This window comes from Bactrocera neohumeralis, unplaced genomic scaffold, assembly GCF_024586455.1.
Source record: "Bactrocera neohumeralis isolate Rockhampton unplaced genomic scaffold, APGP_CSIRO_Bneo_wtdbg2-racon-allhic-juicebox.fasta_v2 cluster09, whole genome shotgun sequence".
In the NCBI taxonomy this organism is placed as follows: domain Eukaryota; kingdom Metazoa; phylum Arthropoda; class Insecta; order Diptera; family Tephritidae; genus Bactrocera; species Bactrocera neohumeralis.
This window is the reverse complement of record NW_026089622.1, coordinates 3,873,921-3,890,840: the sequence shown is the minus strand read 5'-3', so window position 1 is coordinate 3,890,840 and position 16,920 is coordinate 3,873,921. Positions and strand designations below refer to the sequence as shown.

The window sequence follows — 16,920 nt, the reverse complement described above, 5'->3', positions numbered from 1 at the left end:
AAATTGAACGATTCAAATAATTTACAAATCAAAATATTGAAAAACAAAACAAAAAGGAATTGTATGAAAAGTCACTTTTTGGAAATTTCCAATTTTTCGACTTTTCCTTATGAAAAGTATGTATATGGTTTTTTTATATCTAAACCTTTTCAGATCCACAACGAACACTTTCTGATTTCATGAAGATTGGTTCCGCCGTTCTCGAGCGTTAGCGTTACTAACAAACAAACAATCATTTTTACTTACATACATATGTATGTAGGTACATATGTATATATTTACATATGTACATCCAAAATAAAACGTTTGTATGGGAAAAAGAAAAGGGCTGTTTTTAGGGGTTTTCCGGCAACTTTCGTAATTTTTTCTTACATAAGAACTTTCTCCTAATAATAACAAATACAACAAAAAAAAAATCAGCCAAATCGGTTTAGCCGTTTACGAGTGATGAAATTACAAAGAAAGTGGCACTGATTTTTATATATATAGATGTAAAGTTAGGTTGAAAGTCGGAAATCACTACACCAAGTATATTGAACCTGAAGGAAAGATTGTTAGCATTAACTTTTCGCGTTATTTATGTATACTCGAAAACACTTTTCCCGCAATTTAATACTTATAACACACAAACTGACATATTTCCGGCATAAAACTGTAGTACAAGTACTATATATCTGATATTACGTGATCACTTACTTTTGCTAATCTTAGTATGACTGATATATACGGTATAAAGCCAACTAGAGAATCTTAAGTTATGTACATATATGGAGACTAGAGAAAGTATTACCACAATTTTACCCATTTTTGCCAACTGTGCACATAATTATCCGAATGATATACTCTCTGAATTTCATTAGTATATCTCACAGTCCAAATACATGGCTCTTAAATAACGTTTGTTGCAGATATGTACTTTGTTTTTTAGCTTAATTAGTGACTGAGTTATGTATAAACCTTTTTTCTGAACCGTTTTGTGAAACTGAATGTGATTCGATTCCACTCATCTATCAACATAATTCTAAAGCCGAAGATCACGTCCAACGTAATTTAAGAAGATGGATTGTTGGAATTTATTAAATATGTTAGTAACTAGTATAAGTAGTTCGACATGATTGATTGTAATTTTTTTCACCATGTGTAGCAGTATATGGTAGATCAAATTAAAAAAACAGAAGCAATTTTTAGTATTTGATTTTTTATTTATTATATTTTACCGCACAATTTTCATATTCTGAAAAAATAATCAAGATTATCACAATGAAATTCGTTTTACCTATTAAACTGAACGTTTATTACGTTAACGCAATACAACTTGGAAACTAGAGAGTTTATCCCACATACATTATATAAAATAGTATAGTTCATCATGTTAGAATATGTTTCTTACAATGCCTTTCCCGTAGTTCATGAAAATATCTATAAAACACATGCCCACTAATCCTTTTTTTCAAATATCTTAGCAAAATCAGGAAACAATGATAATATTCACTGTATTTATAATTTTCTTCCGAAATAATCACCGAAAAGTCCAAGGAAGCTATCGAATTTAATTGTTTTGTTAGTAAACACACATAAAGCGATTTTTCAAACGAAGTTAGTAATCTACTTTTATATTCATTAGAATTGTCATTTTTAATATCCTCTTTTGAATTTAAATCACAGTCACAATTTCTACAGTTACTCCCAACAAAAGATGTATGAAAATGGAAACAAGAACCCCCATTATTTGAACTATCAAATGGATGTCCTGTTTGACTAGAATTGCTACTTCCCGGTGTTTGATCGTGACTAGAATCACTGCCGTCTCGCTTAGGTGTTCCAATATCTATGCAATCCATAAAATTTGTAGCACAAGATGGTTGGTATATCACGGCGGAAGCGTGGCCCGAACGACCAGAATTTAGAGGAGTACCTTGTTCCCAAGTGTTTGTCTTAGGATCATAAACTTCGACAATAGATAGAAAATTTGTACCATCAAATCCGCCAATAGCATATAGTTTTCCATCTAAGGAAGTAAGTGATAGAGCACTTCGAGCAATTTGCACTGGTGCTACTAGTTCCCAAACTTGGTTTTCGGTGTCATACCGTTCCACAGTAGCAAGTTGGCGCATTCCGTCAAATCCTCCAACGACATAAATATATTGGTTTATAGCAGCAACACCTGCAAATTGTATTAAGCTTCATATTAATTTCATTATATATACATATATCCAAGTTAATTTATACATCCTCAATATAAAATTAATTTTTAGCGGCATGGTTTACTATTTTTATACTCTTGTAACATGTTGCTAGAGAGTGTAATAGTTTTGTTCACGTAACGGTTGTTAAACCCTGAACAGGGTATATTAAGTTTGTTACGAAGTTTGTAACACCCAGAAGGAATCGTCGGAAACCCTATTTAGTATATACATATATAAATGATTAGTATGTCGAGCTGAGTCGACTTAGCCATGTCCGTCTGTCTGTCTGTCCGTCTGTATATATAGGAACTAGTCCCTTAGTTTTTAAGATATCGTTTTGAAATTTTGCAAACGTCATTTTCTCTTCAAGAAGCTGCTCATTTGTCGGAACTGCCGATATCGGGCCACTATAACATAAAGCTGCCATACAAACTGAACGATCGGAATCAGGCACACCCCCTGGAACTCCCCTGGGGGATTCCCATACAATCATTTCAAAAAATCACAATTTTTCTAGCTAAATTGCTGTTTTTTCTTTATTTTTATTTATTTATTTATAATAATATCTATTTTTTCTCTTAAGAAATTTATTTAGTCAGAACATATGCAAATGAAAAAAATTAATTTAAGTGATGATCTTAAACGAACAATAGACAATTGTGTTTGCCCTTGAGATCGCAAATGATCCTAAACTAACAATAGACAATTGTGTTTGCCCTTGAAAACACTTATGCTTAAGATATGTGTACATACTGTCGGTATGTACAGTAGATTAGTGTTAAGATGTGTGTATGCACTCAGCATGTGGTGCATATATAAATTAGGATAAGGAATGCTATAAATAAAGGAGCTCTGGGCAACCAGAGCTGAGTTCTATTTAACAACCGAAACCCTACGCGTCTTACTTTACAATTACCATTTCATTCTTATTACCTCAAAAAGTTTACAATGAATCCACCATCCTCTACACCGCAAGATGAAGCAACTACATCAACAACTATCGAAAACCCAATGAGTCATATACCCAAGCATGATGTTACTGTTTTTGGTGTGTCTACTGATTTGACTGATCTTAATTTACCAACCCATCTGGATATCTTGAGATATTATTTTTACTTAAGCGAACGTGCTAAAACAGAACAAAAAAAGTTTTCCCATAAATCATTCACTATTCAAGTACAAGATAAGTTGATGCCGATCAACATAATCAGAGAAGACTAACAATGAATGCATTTATGATGGAAACTGAAGAGCAAGGAGCAACGTCTATGTCATCAATGCCAACATACCAAGATCCCGATGATTCAACATACGCACCGCCACCGGTTCAAGAAGATATGGATAGAAGCACAAGTTCACAATACACACTTTCCTATCATCAAACAACATTGATAACAAGATATTTTCCGAATGCGCATAATATGAATTATCATATTTTAATTATATCATAATCATATTAATTTTTTGCATTTACATATGTTCTGACTAAATAAATTTCTTAAGAGAAAAAATAGATATTATTATAAATAAATAAATAAAAATAAAGAAAAAACATAGCAATTTAGCTGATTTTTTCATGTAAATCACCAAAAATGGTAATTTTTTGAAATGATTGTATGGGGAACCCCCCATGGGAGTTCCACTGGCATGGGTGGATCGGCCGTCCAAAGTAAGTGGGGGTCGGTCATACATTTGGACTCGATTGGAGCACTCTAAATGGGTCAAAGTGGAATTTTTCAAAATTTTCCCCTACCCAAAAGTTCGACCCAAATTGGGGGACATCAAAATTCGTTTCAGAGGTATGGTTCCTTCGGCAAAGTATCTTATTTTGATCACTAGAATATGATTTTCATAGAGCAATGGGCGATTTTTTTGCCTCCCCACAAATCGACCCGGCCTAATACATATATGTATATATGATCATGATGACGAGACGGGTTGTAATCCGGATGTCCGTCTGTCCGTCTTGAGTAAAATTAAGATGTAATGTTAGTAGATGGGCGTAATCGGACCACTGCCACAGTCACAAAACGCCGTTAGACGAAAACTTATAGAGCCAAAACTAACCACTAATTTAAGATATAGAACTGTAGTTTGGCACAGAAAATCACAATAGTAAGTACCAAAAAAATTTTAAAAAAATTAAAAGAATTTTAGTGTAGATATCTTTCAAACCGTTTAAGCTAAAATAACTAAATTCGCTAAGGAAAATCCTTTAGGCACCCCTATCTACACTATAGAAAGGGATGATAACCCCACATCACTCCCCATATAACGGCACTGTTACAAGCTACTTGAAGGGCGATAAATCAATAACTAAATACGCGAGAGACATTCCAGTTTCTTTTAAGTCGTTTGTGAGTTATAGCGTCGCAAACATGGAGCAAAATAAAGAGAAAATACGGCATATTTTGCAGTACTACTACGATGAAGGCAAAAATGCATCTCAAGCCGCCAATAAAATTTGTGCAGTTTATGGACCCGATACAGTTTCCATTTCCACCGCAAAACGATGGTTTCAACGTTTTCGTTCTGGTGTAGAAGTGGTCGAAGATGCGCCACGCTCCGGAAGGACTGTCGTCGAAAATTGCGATAAAATCGCTGAATTGGTCGAAAGAGACCGGCATAGTAGCAGCCGTAGCATCGGTGAAGAGCTGGAGAACGTCTCTGCCTCTGCCCCCAATATACCCCATAAAATTATGTCCGTCCTTACACCTGTATTTAAAGCGTTCACATTTGTCCAAAGTTTGATATTTTAATAAAAAATAAATGAACAAGTTTACACCTCATTTCCCTAGTATAATGAATTCCGATTATCTGGTTGTCGTTTTTCACATCAAATCATTTTATTACATTTTGCCTTTTCGGCCGAGTTAATAGCACATACATATACATGGATGTATCTCATGTGAATATATTTTTAATATAGTACAGTGGTGTTGTGGAATCCAAGAAAGAATTGCTTAGCTGTCAGAATTGCAAACCAATTCTGATTTTCAATGGTGTCACATAATCTGATTGGATATTCGTCTTTTCGAACATACGCAAAACCAATATTCGAACCAGCTGTTTACTAATGTGACAAAACTTGCAAATGAATTCTTTTGGAAACAATCCTATTAAAGTTTTTAATAAGTTCCGAATTAAAGGAAGATTTTAGAGATAACATTAATAGAATGAATAAAGACGCATTTGGGTGTTAAATTACGTATGTTACGTTTTGTAAATCTAATATCTTTAAATATCCGGACTTTTTTTCCAACAACTTAATAATTAAGACATTTCGTGTTTTATACTTATGCTTTCCCCTAGAGAAATAAAGACAAATGAATTCCAAATAATAATATAACTTGATTTCTTAACTTACATTTCAAAGCAGTGAGCGCCTATCTTCTTGCTTTATTTCTGTTAACAAAACCGATAAAATTGGTTTCCGTGACAAATTCCGATACAAATTCTGTTTCGAATATCAAACCAATTAGTGGTGTTGTGGAATCCAAGACAGAATTGCAAACCAATTCTGATTTTCATTGGTGTCACAGAATCTGATTGGATTTCCGTCTTTTCGAACACACGCAAAACCAATATTCGAATCAGCTGTGTACTAATGTGACAAAACCTTCAAATGAATACATTTGGAAGCAATCCTATTCAAGTTTTTAATGAGTTCTGAATTAAAGAAAGAGTTTAAGAGATAACATTTATCGAATGAATAAGGACGCATTTGGGTGTTAAATTACATTTATTACGTTTTGTAAATCTAATAACTTTAAATGTCCGGATTTTTTTTTTCCAAAAACTCAATAATTAAGACATTTCGTGTTTTATACTTATGTATCCCCTATAGAAATAAAGATAAATTAATTGGAAATAATAAAATGACTTGATTTCTTAGCTTACATTTCAAATCTGTGAGCGACTATCTTCTTGCTTTGTTTCTGATAGCAAAACCGATAAAATTGATTTCCGTGACACCCAAATCCGATACAAATTCTGTTTCGAATATCAAACCAATGATATCTGAATTCATGACACCTACTACTTTTTTGATCGGTTTCAATTCTGACAACTATCAGATTCCACAACACCCCTGAATAATACCTGAATTCATGACACCTACTACTTTTTTTGATCTGTTTCAATTCTGATTCCGACAACTATCAGATTCCACAACACCCCTGATAATTTTATCTGACGCAAACTAAAATATAGCAATAAAACTAAGTCTAAGTTTATGAATTTCAATATAAGCCAAGAAGATACTTAATTACATTGCAATTTATTCACGATTTCATCAAGTAATAAAAGTTTGCTTATTTAGCAAAATTTTTTAATGTAAATATATGAATATAGATGTATGCGTTTTATAAAGGTCATACATCTTAATTAACAATATTCAATTCTCAGCGGATATAATTCGAAAGCACTTTCAAGAACAAATTATTAAAAAATATTATACTGATGGATTCGTGATCCTCCGAAAAATCAGATTTTCGATTTTCTTTAATGTTGAAATTAATTATTCGGTCTGGTTTTTTTGAATGTATTAACTGTTAAAATAACACGTAAAAAATGTTTGATCTAAAACAAAAATTTCAAAAAGATTATTAATCTATAGGAAAGTAGCTATCACGCTACGGAGTTTTTTTTTAACTTGACAGTTTTTCGTAGAAAAAAATTGGAAGGTTTAAAAAAAAAAAATAAAATTTCCATAGCGCGATAGCATATTATGTTAAAAATATTCTCCCCAAATTGGAACTAGATATCTTCAAGAGTCTTATTTTGAGAGTGGAAACCATTTTGAAAACAACCATTCTGTGAAAAACGCGTTTAAAGATTGGGGTCGCTATGCTCCGCACTCTGTTCTCAAGAAACGCTGTAGCGACCGTAAAAATTTCATTCGATTAGAAAATTTGAGAGAATGTTTATTACAGTAGATACTATCCGATAATGCAAAAAAAAATCTAGTTTTCGAAAATTTCACCTCTTCTTCTTCTTTATTGGCATAGACACCGCTTACGCGTTTATTGCCGAGTTAACAACAGCGCGCCAGTCGTTTTTTTCTTTTCGCCACATGGCGCCAATTGGATATTCCAAGCGAAGCCAGGTCCTTCTCCACTTGGTTCTTCGAACGGAGTGGAGGTCTTCCTCTTTCTCAACTTCCCCCCGCGGGTACTGCGTCGAATACTTTCAGAGCTGGAGTGCTTTCGTCCATCCGGACGACATGACCTAGCCAGCGTAGCCGCTGTCTTTTAATTCGCTGAACTATGTCAATGTCGTCGTATATCTCGTACAGCTCATCGTTCCATCGAATGCGATATTCGCCGTGGCCAACGCGCAAAGGACCACAAATCTTTCGCAGAACTTTTCTTTCGAAAACTCGCAACGTCGACTCATCAGTTGTTGTCATCGTCCAGGCCTCTGCACCATATAGCAGGACGGGAATTATGAGTGACTTATGTATAGAGTTTGGTTTTTGTTCGTCGAGAGAGGACTTTGCTTCTCAATTGCCTACTCAGTCCGAAGTAGCACCTGTTGGCAAGAGTTATCCTGCGTTGAATTTCTAGGCTGACATTGTTGGTGGTGTTTACGCTGGTTCCAAGATAGACGAAATTATCTACGACTTCAAAGTTATGACTGTCAAAAGTGACGTGAGAGCCAAGTCGCGAGTGCGACGATTGTTTGTTTGATGACAGGAGATATTTCGTCTTGCCCTCGTTCACTGCCAGACACATTTGCATTGCTTCTTTGTTCAGTCTGGAGAAAGCAGAACTAACGGTGCGGGTGTTGAGGCCGATGATATCAATATCGGAGCTTTTCGTGTTGCTCAACGTCAGTTTACTCAGCCGTATTAGTTTTGCAGGGATACCAAATTCAGACATTGCGGCATCGTGCTGTCGAAAGCAGCTTTGAAATCGACGAAGAGGTGGCGCGTGTCGATTCTCCTTTCACGGGTCTTTTCCAAGATTTGGCGCATGGGGAATATTCGGTCGGTTGTTGATTTTCCAGGTCTAAGGCCACACTGATAAAGTCCATCTTGTTGACGGTGGGTTTTAATCTTTCACACAATACGCTCGACAGAACCTTATACGCGATGTTTAGACGACTTATCCCACGATAGTTGGCGCAGATTTTGGAGTCTCCCTTTTTGGGGACTCAGGTTCGCCTTCTCCTGGTGTTGTACGTTCACTGCCATTCAGCAGGCTGGGGAAGTGCTCCCTCCATAATTTAAGTATGCTCTGGGCATCGGTGACAAGATCACCTTTGGGGGTTCTACAAGAGTATGCTCCGGTCTTAAAACCTTCTATCAGCCGCCGCATTTTTTCATAGAATTTTCGAGCACTACCCCTGTCGGCCAGCTTATCAAGCTCTTCATGCTCACGCATTTCCGCCTCTTTCGTTTTCTGTCTGAAAATGCGTCTCGCTTCCCTCTTCAACTCTCGGTATCTATCCCATCCCGCACGTGTTGTGGTCGATCGTAAGGTTGCGAGGTAGGCAGTCTGTTTTCTCTCCGCTGCGACACGGCACTTCTCGTCGTACCAGCTGTTCTTTAGCATTTTCCGAAAACCAATGGTTTCGGTTGCAGCTGTACGTAAGGAGCTTGAAATGCCGACCCACAGTTCCCTTATACCGAGTTGTTGACGAGTGCTCTCAGAGAGCAGGAGTGCAACCCGAGTAGAAAATCGTTCTGATGTCTGTTGTGTTTGCAGTTTCTCGATGAGATGTCAATATGTCGGAAGAAGGTAACTAAATGAAAACCTGAGTTTCCATTTTAAAAATTATATACAGAAAATTACCAATTTAAAAAAATAATTATAAACACTATTATCTTACTTTTCTAAGTGAAACAACTGTATAAAAACAAAAAATATAAATAGTAGCGAAATGATTATTGCAAGAACATTATCTATTTTGTTTTTTTTTTTTTAATTATACAAATATTTCACTTATGGAGTGCGGAAATGGATGTAACAAGGCTCAATTTCAAACGCACCGAACTTTCGATGTAAAATTTTGGCAAATGACAAATAAAAAAATTATATTTTGGAATGTATGATAATTTTTTTGCCATGTAACACATATGTATAAATATATTTTCGTTTCAAGTTTCAACGAGTTAACATGTGCCAGATTCAAGTAAACAATGTAAATGCCCTTCTTTTAATTCTCATTACATACATTATTATATTGTTTGACTTGTAGATCAAACTGTTTGATTTGTATGATCAAACATTAAAATAAATAAGATTCTTTAGATCCTTACCACTGGTGGGCAGGAAATAAAGACCTTATTCAAGTGAGAAATATTTCATTCTAGTTTTATTTTTTAAATTTGTAAATTTGTATATACTATTTTAGAAGTCTTGCTTATCTAATTAAGTATATGTGTATGTACGGCACACCACATGGGGTTGTTTTCAACTATACAATGCAATACATGTGTGTGTGTGTGTGTTATCACATTGTTTAGGCTATATGGTTTGGGATTACTTTCAAGTGCAGACGTGCATTTGTAATGAATTGCCCAAACCTAAGTAAATATGTTTATATTATATTTTTTGAGTGCATGCGTATTGCATATAAATGCATACGTGCCTCATATATATATGTTTGTGTGTTTATTTATGTACCTTTTGTACTGCTTCTGTCTTATCTAATATATGTGGACTGTATAATTTATTACAACAGCTAGAATATTTCTTACCTTATTTAATATTCGCAAAGAATATAAAAATGTTTAAATTTAAGTATATTGGTACATTACGCCTTTTTGAAGTAATGAACATGCTCAATTTTGAACATTCTCCCGGGCGGCAAAAATGACTTCAGTTTGTGGCCGTGTCATGTTCGTCAACTTAGTGACGTTCACGATGACTATGCGCCTTTCTGTGTTGAATTAATGATAGTTTGCTCATAACTATTTCTGCAAATTCGTTAAAAGGGTATCCTGTCGACGTTTCTTCTTTCACATCGGACGACGCTGTAACTTAAATGTGAAGCTTCTTTTTTTGTACCTTATTATTTTCTCCTCATCACTGCATTCGCCTTTCGGTAATTGTTGTATGTGTTTGATTGGTAGACATCCCATCCGTTTCTTCTTCTTGGCCTTTGGATTCATTACTGCATCTTCCGCTATCATACTTCCATCGTCAGCGACTTTAATTGTCATGTCTTCATTTGGCGCTTCATCAGGGGGGTCAAGATCCATTGTTGCATTTGTAACAAGATAACCAGCCTCCCTACTTCCTCCGAAGTGAGGACTTTTCCGGGGAATAAAATGCCTCTTAAGGTCTTCTCTTCACGTGGTTGTTATAATCGCTTATTTAAAATCATTATCCAAAATTTTAGCTCTCCAAGATTCCTTTTGCTCTTCTGTTTTCTTGGTTTCTGCCAGGATGCATGGGTTTTGATCGCATAGTTGTTAATTTCTTATCAACTATAATTTTGTCGTGCTCTTCTGTTGTGTCATCAACGCAACACTTTTCGAAGTGTATATCTTCTACACGTAGCTCCTTAAATGTAATATCTTCTACACGTAGTTTACCTTCCTTCGATATGTCGTCAACGTAATACTTCTCAGAATTATCTTTAAACTGTTTGCCCGCGTTATCATATCTGCGTGCCAGTAATTCCCAAGCAGTGTTGTAATTTGCACCTGATCCCGTTATCAGGCGACTAACCATTAGTCTAGCTTCTCCTTGAAGACAAGATTTTAAACAGCTCATCCTTTTGGAGTTACTAATATCCTTATTATAATGGACATACTCCTCAAAGAGCTCTTTAAATGGTTGCCATTCTCGGAATTCGCTGAGAATTTTTGGAATTCTATTTTTGGTAATTCCAATTTAACAACTGTTTTTGATTTCTTTTTGTTTTTTCAATACTCGCAAAGTATCGGTGAATTTAAAAGAAAGTTCTTCTATTTCGAAATTATTGCACGACTTTTTGTATTTCATTGTCAATTCGTCGATATTTTTCTCCATGTAGCTCCAATAGTGCTTGAGACGTCCTTCGTATCTTTCGATTTCAGTTTCGTCTCTGTTATTTAGATTTATTTTTGTCTCTGCAATGAAAAATCGAATTTTTTCTGTTCTTTTTTCAATTGCCTGTCCTATGAGGTCTATAGTTTTATCAGTTGGGCTTATTGCCCTTGCTCTTATCTCCATCTCTTTGGATGCGAGTTCCATTTTGAGCTTCTCGATTTGCTTCCTATAATCTTCGGCTCTCCTCCCTTTATAATCTCGATTTATTTTCTCAAATATAATATCTTCTACGCGCAGTTTCTTCTCAAATGTTATATCTTCTATGCGTAAATCGCCTTCCCTTTGTAACATGTCCGCAGTGTCATTTTTAACTATCTTTCTTAATGAACTGTTTTTATTCTTTAAAAAAATCGTTGGAGGTAAATGTTTTGGTCGCCTGGTTGACCTTGCTGTGCCTCGATTCACAGCCGCTGAATATTTTTTTAAATAACAGTATTTACACAGCGTTTAGTTTCGTACTAAAACGGCTTATGTGATCATCTAAATATGCGGGAATATGGACCCGTCTTACAATTTCCTTATTCATTTGCCTGTGTAAGTAACAGGGCTTTTGTATTGACTATATACATACATATATAATAGAACTTTTACATATATTGCCTGTATTTTATTCATACAGGTCTTACAGTTTCTGCTCGAGCTACTTATCCGGCTTGAAGGACCAAATGTTTGACTTTTAATATCAAACTGTTTGATTTGTATGATCAAACGTTAAAACTTTAACAAGATTCTTTAGATCCTTACCACTGGTGGGGGGAAAATAAAGACCTTATTCAAGTGAGAAATATTTCATTATAATTTTATTTTTAAATTTGTAAGCCTTATATACAATTTTAGAAGTCTTACTTATCTATTTACATAAATATATATGTATGTACGGCACACCACATGGGGTTGTGTTGAACTATACAATGCAATACATGTGTGTGTGTGTGTGTGTTATCACATTGTTTATGCTGTATGTTTGGGATTACTTTCAAGTGCACAAGTGCATTTGTAATCAATTGACCAAATAAATATGTTTATATAATATTTTTTGAATGCATGCGTATTGCATATAAATGCATACATGCCTCATATATATATTTATTTATGTACGTTTTGTATTGCCTCTGTCTTATCTAATATATGTAGACTGTATAATTTATAAGAACAGCTAGAATATTTCTTATCTTATTTAGCATTTGTAAAAAATATAAAAATCTCTAAATATAAGTATATTGGTACATTCCGCCTTTTTGAAGTAATGAACAGGTTCAATTTTGAACAATACATATGACTATATAAAGAATATACTACTGTGATTGAAAGGTGAATTTTTAATTTTATTTATTTACTTCGCGTGTTTTTCGTATTGGTGAATTTTTTTCTATAAGTTGGTAGTACTGTTAGTGACATTTATGCTAAATTTCACGTCAAAATATTCATTAGTATTATAGATACGCGCCGTTTTGTGAGGCTCTAAAAGTGCATTCTTCGATTTTTACTACGTCTGAATTTATTGAGCAAAGTGCGATAACGCACCATTTCATACTGCATTGGTTAGTCGTGATCATTTCGCCATATTTTCAACTAATATCGTGCCGCAATCACCGCATTCGCCTGATTTACCTTCGTGTAACTGTTGGCTATTCAGCAAATTCACACGGCCACTACGAGGACACCGTTTTGACTCAATTGAGGATATAAAAGCTGAATCGAAGAAAGCTCTGATGGCCATCATGACGAGAATTTTTCCAAGTGCTATGATGACTGGAAAATTCGTTGCCATAAGTGTATTGCAGACGGAGGAGATTACTTTAAAGGAGATTCATCTTTCATTTTGATTACAGTAGTAAATTATTCAAGCACATATTTTTTTTTTTTTCGTATTTTACGTTATTTATGTCACTTTTTGTTTTTCAAATTAGTATTTGGGTGCATACAGCGCTATACACATTATACTTTTATGCATACAGATCGTAAAAAAACGAACATTTTCAGCAACATGGATTCGTTTGCACTTAGCTCATACGTCAATTTATTACACATAACACATACTAGTCGAAAATACGTGTACGTTGCGCAATTCAGTTTGTCGTTATTAGAGCAACGCTTTGCAGCAGGGTTGCTCCGTTGAGTCCACCCCGGGCCCGGAGGAATTTTTCCGCTGCGTTTACGCCAAAAGGCTCCATCCACACTCACCTCGGTCAGGTGTAATACATGCAATGGATGGAGCCATCTTAAGTCACATAGGGAGTGGACCACGACTTTCGTGGATCCATGTTGCCAACACAATACTGCGACACTAGCCTCTACGGCTGTGCAATATGCACACAGTTTGCGGGACCGTGGCCCAGGAGCTCAAACAGGCAACATAGCTCCCAATCTGAATTGTCTCCCCCCCTCCATCCCGCTCTAATCCTCGCGCGATTTAACTCATATACTTATGAATGGTTAAAAAAATATATGTTTTCTTTTGCAGAATATGGTCTTTATTTTAGAAATTCACATACTTAATGAACATGTTTTCGTATTATGCTATGGGTTATAAATTATTCGTTAAGCTGATAACATATTCATGTTTTGTGGATTAGGTCTAAATCTAATTTTATTATTTGTTGTAAACAAGTGCTTATCATGCGGCCTATGCATGTCTCGCATTCAGGTATGGTGTGGTATGAGCTCAAAGTCTTGTGTTTGATACCCTTGTTTATTTGATTAGGGCAGAACTGGCTTTATCAGCGTTTCTCATATACTTGTGCATAAGTGTCGTTGATACTGGTATTAACTCGCGAGAACAACTCAGCAACTTCTGGTTCCTCGAACAGTCCGTTTGTGTGTAAGACCGCCATACATCGGAACGTCATATCAGTCAAGTGCAATTCTTGCACTGGCTGGTCTTCCCGGCGTGTTCTTCGGTATTCTTGCCTCTCAAACGATCGTAGGGGGATGGAGCTTTCGGAACAGATTTCCTTTTGGTCAGACCCCGTCGAAACAGAACGTTTCTTGGGCGTCGACAACAACTTAGATAATCCCTACCATTCTAACCCGTTAAAACAACAACGTGTATGTCGCATATGATCACTTGAGATATACATATGTAACCGAACATTTTATACTCTCATAATTTGCTAGGATCAACGCCAGGAAAATATTTTCCGGTGTTGGTAAAACTTCATATCAATCTTCTTCAATATTCGTTATTTAGACGAAATTATAAATGAATTATAATCATATTTGGCTCCTAACTTATACTATAGGTCATATAATAGTATGAGTCCGATATATTTAATAGTAATATATAGAAATATTCATTATTTATACATCGGACTAATTGATTATATAGTACATATCAATCTAACTAACACAAATTTCTGTATATTATTGCTGTAAAGATTACAATAATAGTAATTAATATATTATACATAAAGGCTTACATGGATTTCGCGACTTCAAAAAAAACTTAATTTCTATAAGCTTTGAAAAATTGTGCGCTCTAGCTCAGCTAGATGGTCACTGAAAACTTTAAACCCGTTTTCTTTTTCTTTTTGGTCTTGAAAAGTTTTGGTTGGATTTGAACAATTTTTTGTTATAGGGTGGCATACACTTACGGCATTATTCGTGCAAAGTTTAATCTTGTTATATTAACTGCTTCTTGATTTGTGTACTGGAAAGTAAAATAATCAAGTGGAATTTATAATTGTGCTATATGGGAAATTGGCGTGGTTATTGTCCGATTTGACTCATTTTCACAGAGTGACATAGAAATATAAAAATAATTCCTCGTTTCAAATTTTGTCGAAATCGGGCGATCGGGACCGAGATGTGGCGGTGCCATGTCCATCGTCCAATTTTAACCCCGGCCCTAATAAAGCCTTGTCATATCATCTCGGCGTAAAAATTTAACGCTTCTGGCACATTTAGTTATTGATTGTTTGCGCTTTTAGTAGTTTTGAACATTACCGTTATGGGGAGTGGGCGGTGTTTTCATCCGAGTTCATTCATTTTCACACTGTCAGTAGAAGTTCTTGTAATATTCGTACCGGGCGAATTTGATTGTTGTAGCTTTAGTGGTTTAGGAGATATGCACATTAAACATATTAGAGGGCGGGACCATGCCCCCACACGATTTTCGATTTTTACTATGTCTGAAAGTGCTATGATGACTGGAAAATTCGTTGGCATAAGTGTATTGATTACTTTGAAGGAGATGAAATGGACAAAATCAAAAATGCACCTTTCAATTTGATCACATTAGTATATCAATCTAAATTAATTTTTGGTTTTAGAAACAATTGTTTGGTGAACAAAACTCTGCACAAGACGAAAGTAAATAAAAATGTGTAATAACTAATGCATATGAATCCAATATAAATTCAAATGGAACTTCGAAAATATTTAAATTAGGTATATAAGGACAAGGGGTAGTATTCACCCGAGTTAACACACTTGTAACACCATTATCATAAAGATATTCTCTCCGAATTTTAATTAGAGATCTAAATATCAATGTTTTCGATAAAATTTCAGCTATAGGCACTGGGGTCCACAAATTTGGTATTTAAGGACTTGAAAAGCTCTGCGCTGATTTCGAATATTTTTGGATGTGAGCTTAAGGCACTTTTTGAACAAGGACTTATTCTAATAAATTTATTAGTGTTTGGTTTATTCTATCGAATGTAATAGTATCATATGGATTTTAAAATTTTGATATATGGGAAATGGGAGTGGTTGTATATGATTTCACGTAAAGCTGCGCTGTAGCTCTTTAATAGAATATCAAGTGCAAATATTAATATTCCGACGCATTTAGATCTTAGTAGTTTTCAACATATCCGTTATTTGGGGGGTAGGCTGATTTCAATCATCTTTATTGTAGGAAGAGGTGCTAGAAAGAATTTTGGTTGAAGTAGTTTAGGTGGTTTGTGAGGAAAGCACATTCAACCTATCGAAGCGCGGGCAACGATCTAGTACCTCTTCAATAAAGACGAAAGCTAGTTGGCTAAAAATGTGTATAGTGTTTGTGGTCCTGATACTGTTACAACCGATCAAACGTAATTTTGATTTCATCGATAGCGCTCCGGTCAAAGATTCACCACCCAAAATAATACAAAATAACGGAAATACTTGAATCAAATCGAAGTTTTGTTTCGATTGCCCAGGAGATAAATATTTCGCCATTTAAAAACAGTGGATGCAGTTCAATATACAATGTGCCGTATGTGTTAATTTAATTCAGCGAACCGCTGCAGAATCAAAATTATCAATTCCTCTAGCGGATGGTTATTAATTATAAAGTCAAGCGAAACAGTCGCAGCCCAATAGCGGTGTGACAGCTTAAACTGTATACAAGCGAGCATTGTTAGTCAAGAAGCCTTTTTTATGTCTTTGGTGAGATTGGCAAGAGAAACTATTGTTAAATGCTTCCATACGACCAAACTATTAAATCGGATCTGTACCGGCAACAATTGGACCGCCTGAAGATGCGGCCAGCTTTGGCCGATAGGAGAGAAACTGTGCTCCATCAGGTAAAAGACAGACCACATAACCAGCTTTAAAAAACATAAAAATTGTACCATTATAATTAAATATAATTTCAATTATGATATGTCATAACATAAACTAATTTCGTTTCATCTTTCTCTACAGCAGAGCCGCTCAAAATAATGCGCAATTTTTCATGCCTATACTCGGAGTATAGACAAGCA

The 16,920-nt window shown here is 35.2% G+C and overlaps 1 protein-coding gene across 4 annotated transcripts in view; it reads right to left on the bottom strand.

The window, feature by feature from the left end:
* Positions 1-1,266: 1,266 nt before the first annotated feature.
* LOC126763886 (kelch-like ECH-associated protein 1B) overlaps positions 1,267-16,920 on the bottom strand; it is a 108,732-nt gene continuing 93,078 nt past the window's right edge. For 3 of the 4 annotated variants that reach the window (XM_050481646.1, XM_050481648.1, XM_050481644.1), the window contains one exon: positions 1,267-2,164. In XM_050481646.1, the coding sequence (XP_050337603.1) occupies positions 1,368-2,164 (797 nt within the window). In that variant the 3' untranslated portion in view covers positions 1,267-1,367. Of the gene's footprint in view, positions 2,165-2,289; positions 16,765-16,920 lie in introns of those variants that run through there. The other variant, XM_050481647.1, reaches the window with a different exon arrangement.